The sequence below is a fragment of the Silurus aristotelis genome (genome assembly GCF_946808225.1).
Source record: "Silurus aristotelis genome assembly, chromosome: 19".
Classification (NCBI taxonomy): Eukaryota; Metazoa; Chordata; class Actinopteri; order Siluriformes; family Siluridae; genus Silurus; species Silurus aristotelis.
Window position 1 is genome coordinate 24391949 of NC_139592.1, and position 5209 is coordinate 24397157.

The window sequence follows — 5209 nt, forward strand, 5'->3', positions numbered from 1 at the left end:
TCACAGTTGAGGCCTGCAGAGGCTGCATGTGTATGAGTGCGTGTGTGTGTGTGTGTATTTCTTTAGATGGTTCTCACACTAACACATGGAGAAGAGACGAGACAGAGATGTGTGTGGTGTTGATTAAGGATTACGGGATTATGTAAAATTATCGGAGATTGTGGAACTGGAGTGAGATCAGATGGTGGGATTAGACTCAGTGAGGGCTTTTGGGAGTCTGAGGAGGAAGGAAGGTCTTGTGATGAAGATTTATATGATGTTGATCTCTACAATCAGATGAAGCTTAAGGAGAAGAAGGAGGAACAAGCACAAGTGCTGAGCTTTGGAATAAACAATGATGTAATGACTTTCTGGTCCAGGATCTGGACGACCAGTGTGTGTTTGTTTAGCACTCGTTTGATGACATCATCTCATTTTTTTTCCAGACCTTCAGCATGACAGGATCTGAGCACAGCTTCTGGATTTCCATTTCTCTCACTGCTCAGTGATTTGCTTTGTAATTTGTCCCTCGTTTTCGTTTGCCACACACCAAACAATACACAACCAAAGTACACACTGGTGTGGTTATCGCAGCTTGTGTGTGTGTGTGTGTGTGTGTGTGTGTGTGTGTACACTCCTATACACTCTGTATGTATGTATATGATGTGGGTTTGAGAAGAAAGAGGGCACAAAATACGAATAATGACTGAGTAGGTTGCATTCGCTCTCAACACTTCTTATTGATGTAACTCTCTGTTGTTGTAACTTCCTGTTCTGAGTGTGTGTTGCTTAGCTGTTTCCTGTCATGTTTGGTAGTGTTAAAAAGATAGTGTCTGCATTTGAGACAAGAAAACAGCCCCATCCACCTCCACCCCACTCTTCTTCTATCCAAAAACCCTCCTCCATCCAGCAGAGCTTACCTTCAACCACACCCACTCCAGCTCTAAACATGTCCCCCTGTCTGTCCACCCCACCTGAGCCCCACCCCCCTTACTCCTCAGGATCTTCTCCCTCCGCTCTTCCCATCTCACCTACAGTTGTGACTGAAAGATGTCATGATGGAGAAAGAGAGAGGCAGGATGTTGTGTTAAGAGGAGGTGGAGAAAGGCAGAGAATTCCACGTGTCAGGGTGCGTGACTCCTGGCCAATGGGAAGGCACGACTGCTTTGAAAGGAACTTCCTCTCATTTGTCACAATAGAAACCAGAGAACCAATCAGCTGCTCAAAATGTCCTCCCGAATTTGACAGAAGCAGACTGAGACCCATATACTGCAAATCCACCCCCACCAAAGAGCTCAAGACCAAAGCCAACACCACATCCACCACAGGACTCAACACCTTCTTCACCACAGGACTCAACAGCACCTCCACCACAGGACTCAACACCACCTCCACCACAGGACTCAACATCACCTCCACCACAGGACTCAACACCTTCTTCACCACAGGACTCAACACCACCTCCACCACAGGACTCAACACCACCTCCACCACAGGACTCAACACCACCTCCACCACAGGACTCAACACCTTCTTCACCACAGGACTCAACAGCACCTCCACCACAGGACTCAACAGCACCTCCACCACAGGGCTCAACACCACCTCCACCACAGGGTTGAATACCACCTCCACCACAGGGTTGAATACCACCTCCACCACAGGGCTCAACACCACCTCCACCACAGGGCTCAACACCACCTCCACCACAGGGCTCAACAGCACCTACACCACAGGGCTCAACACCACCTCCACCACAGAGCTTAACACCACCTCCACCACAGGACTCAATACCTTAGCCAACACCACCTCCACAACAAGACTCAAGACCACAGACAACACCATGTTCACTGTAGGGCTCATCACCACCTCCTCCACAGGATTCAAATCCACCTGCAACACTTCCTCTATCAAAGGGTTGAACACCACCTCCACCATGGCACTCTGTAACTCCCCCTTCACAACAGCTAACACCACGTCCACCATATGCCCTAAATCCTCCATAGGGACTAATGCTGGCTTTGCTATAAGCACTACTGCTAATGTCACTAGAGGAAGCTACAGTTGTGTCACTACTGAGACCAGTTCAAAAAAACCCACAGATGCTAGTGTTTGCACTAATGCTAATTTAAACAGTGATCTGCTTTCTTCTCTTGGAGGTCGAGGTCCAGTTCTTGTTGGTGGTGAAAATAAAAGTGTGTTTCAGCCTCTTGGAGTTCCTGTGTATCTGAGTGAGCTAGTTCAGGCTAATGCTACTGCTATAACACAGAGTGGGCAGAAGGGCCAAGGAAAGGGGATGTCATTACATTCACAGTTAAAGCTCCGCCCCTCTGACTCCGCCTTTTTCTCACTGCTGCTGCTTTTGCGCAGGTAAACAGGAGGATGTTCTCAGGGTTACTTAAGGGCATTAACATTTTCACCCTGGGGAGCAGTTGCAGAGTCAGGGTTCTCTGTGTGTGTGTGTGTGTGTGTGTGTGTGTGTGTGTGTGTGTGTGTGTGTGTGTGTGTGTGTGTGTGTGTGTGTGTGTGCTTGTTTTCTTATCTGGAACAGACATCAGTAATGTGAACCATGTGCTGCCTACCACAATTCAGAACAATAACATAATTGTCACACACACCGCTGGTCTGTAATATGTGTGTGTGTGTGTGTGTGTGTGTGTGTGTGTGTGTGTGTGTGTGTGTATGTGTGTGTGTGTGAATTACTCTGTATGTGTGTGTATGACTGTGTATGTTTGTGTGGGCCTGTGTGTTACTCTGTGTGTGTGTTACTCTGCTATTCTGTGTGTGTGTGTGTGTGTGTGTGTGTGTGTTACTCTGCTACTCTGTGTGTGTGTGTGTGTGTGTGTGTGTGTGTGTGTTACTCTGCTACTCTGTGTGTGTGTGTTACTCTGCTATTCTGTGTGTGTGTGTGTGTGTGTGTGTGTGTGTGTGTGTGTGTGTGTGTGTGTGTGTGTGTGTGTGTGTGTGTGTGTTACTGTGTGTGTGTGTGTGTTACTCTGCTACTCTGTGTGTGTGTGTATGTGTGTGTTACTCTGCTACTCTGTGTGTGTGTGGGGTGTGTGTGTGTGTGTGTGTGTGTGTGTGTGTTACTCTGCGTGTGTGTGTTACTGTGTGTGTGTGTGTGTGTGTGTGTGTGTGTGTGTGTGTGTGTTATTTTACTGTGTGTGTGTGTGTGTGTGTGTGTGTGTGTGTGTGTGTGTGTGTGTGTGTGTGTGTGTGTGTGTGTGTGTGTGTTTTACACTGAAAAAAAAAGATTTAGGTTTGTTTATGAAATTATTTATTTACATTTCCTAGAACCAACCAACATTATGTGATTGTATTTTTGTGTGTGTGTGTGTGTGTGTGTGTGTGTGTGTGTGTGTGTGTGTGTGTGTGTGTGTGTGTGTGTGTGTGTGTGTGTGTGTGTGTGTGTGTAAATCTCTCTTCCTGTAGTGGGTCCAGCAACAGCATGATTGCCATAGACAACAAGATTGAGCAAGCCATGGTAAGTAAGACTGTGTGTGTGTGTGTGTGTGTGTGTGTGTGTGTGTGTGTGTGTGTGTGTGTGTGTGTGTGTGTGTAGATCCTTAAATGAAGAACTATGTACATTTAGATGTAACATATCTGAGATGTAAAATACAGTTGTGTGAATAAGAAAGTACAAACTCTGTGAATTCTAGAGTTTTATGTATCAGTGCGTAATTATATCATTGGTCTTTATCAGGTTTTAGGAAACACCATGTGACGTACTACATCATGTCTTTATTTATTTTACACAAATCACACTGACACAGAGAAGTCATGTGTCATAAGTACACTTATGATTCAGTTGCTTGTAGAACCACCTGAAGTAACAGTGTTCTGTAGGACTTTATCAGACTCTTAATTACTGTGGAGGAACTCTGGCTCACTCCCCTTTACAGCAGTGCTTCAGTCTATAGAGTTGTTGTAGACATTTGTTCCTGCACATCTCTCTGAAGGTCCTGCCATAGTGTTTCTAGTGAGGTCTTTACTCTAGGTCATGGCATCATCTTGGTAATTTTCTTTTGCAGTCGTTCTGTTGTAGATTTGCTGGTGTGCTTCATTGTAGTTGTTCTTTGTAGATCATTGTCTTGTTGCTCGACCCAGTTTCTGCCAAGCTTTAACTTTTAGACAGATACCCTTACATACGACACAAATAAAATAAAATACTTTGATATACAGAGGAGTTCATGGTTGACTGTAAAACGCTCAGGTCCTGTAGCTACAGAACAAGTCAGAATCTTAACCTCTCCGCCTGTGTGCTGAACAGTCCATGTGATGTGTTGAGGGTTAGGGTATATAAACTATTTTTTACTCCTAAAATGATGGTGTGTGTGTGTGTGTGTGCAGGATCTTGTGAAGGCCCACCTGATGCTGGCAGTGAGGGAGGAGGTGGAGGTCCTGAGGGAGCAGATAAAGGAGCTGGTGGAGAGAAACGCTCAGCTTGAAAGAGAGAACTACATCCTCCGAGCTCTCAGGGAGAACCGTTGACATGCCCACATCCCTGTTCAGCAGCATCAGAGGACATGGAGTCCTTCCTGCTAAAAGTCATATCTGCAATCTCGATGGACTGAGAGAGGAAATGGATGGAGAGATAAAGGACAATTGAGTACATAAATAGAATTAAGGATAAAAGGAAATTAACAAAATGCAAGAAATATATTTAAGGGCTTTTTGGATTGTGGATAGAAAAACATTGTAAAATGTCTTGCACACACACACACACACACACACACACACACAGAATGTTGCTAATACATTAACAGGGTTCATATCAGTGGCACTTAATTCTGTATGGTTTTTTTTACTGTTAAAACTGTGTGTGTGTTTGTGTGTGTGTGTGTGTGTGGGGGGGGGGGGTAAACAGTCAGCTTTGTTTTAACAGTAATGTTACCATGGTTCTGGTCATATAGGGGGACGTGTGTGTTACTGTAAAAACACAACTGTATGTTTAATAAATAATCTGACTGCACACTGGATTATATGTGATTTCTACACTGTGCAGGTTTCTGTGCTATAAGCAGCACACACGCATGTACACACACACACACGCACACACACATGCGTGTACACACACACACATGCACACACAAACTTTTAACAGTAAAAACCACATCTGTACAACGTCTGTACACAGATCATTACACATGTGACTGCAGTAATACTAAACACCCTACACACATATAACACACACTACACGCATATAACACCCTACACGCATATAACACCC

General features: G+C 44.9%; 1 protein-coding gene across 5 annotated transcripts in view; it reads left to right on the forward strand.

Annotated features, from left to right (window-relative positions):
* The window catches only part of tsc22d4 (TSC22 domain family member 4), a 9493-nt gene extending 4542 nt beyond the window's left edge, over nucleotides 1–4951 (forward strand). For 2 of the 5 annotated variants that reach the window (XM_083521645.1, XM_083521646.1), the window contains 3 exons: nucleotides 1–2349; nucleotides 3412–3463; nucleotides 4330–4951. The exon at nucleotides 1–2349 is cut by the window's left edge. In XM_083521645.1, the coding sequence (XP_083377771.1) occupies nucleotides 785–2349; nucleotides 3412–3463; nucleotides 4330–4470 (1758 nt within the window). In that variant the 5' untranslated portion in view covers nucleotides 1–784 and the 3' untranslated portion in view covers nucleotides 4471–4951. The other 3 variants (XM_083521648.1, XM_083521649.1, XM_083521647.1) reach the window with 2 other exon arrangements.
* The last annotated feature ends 258 nt before the right edge of the window (nucleotides 4952–5209 follow it).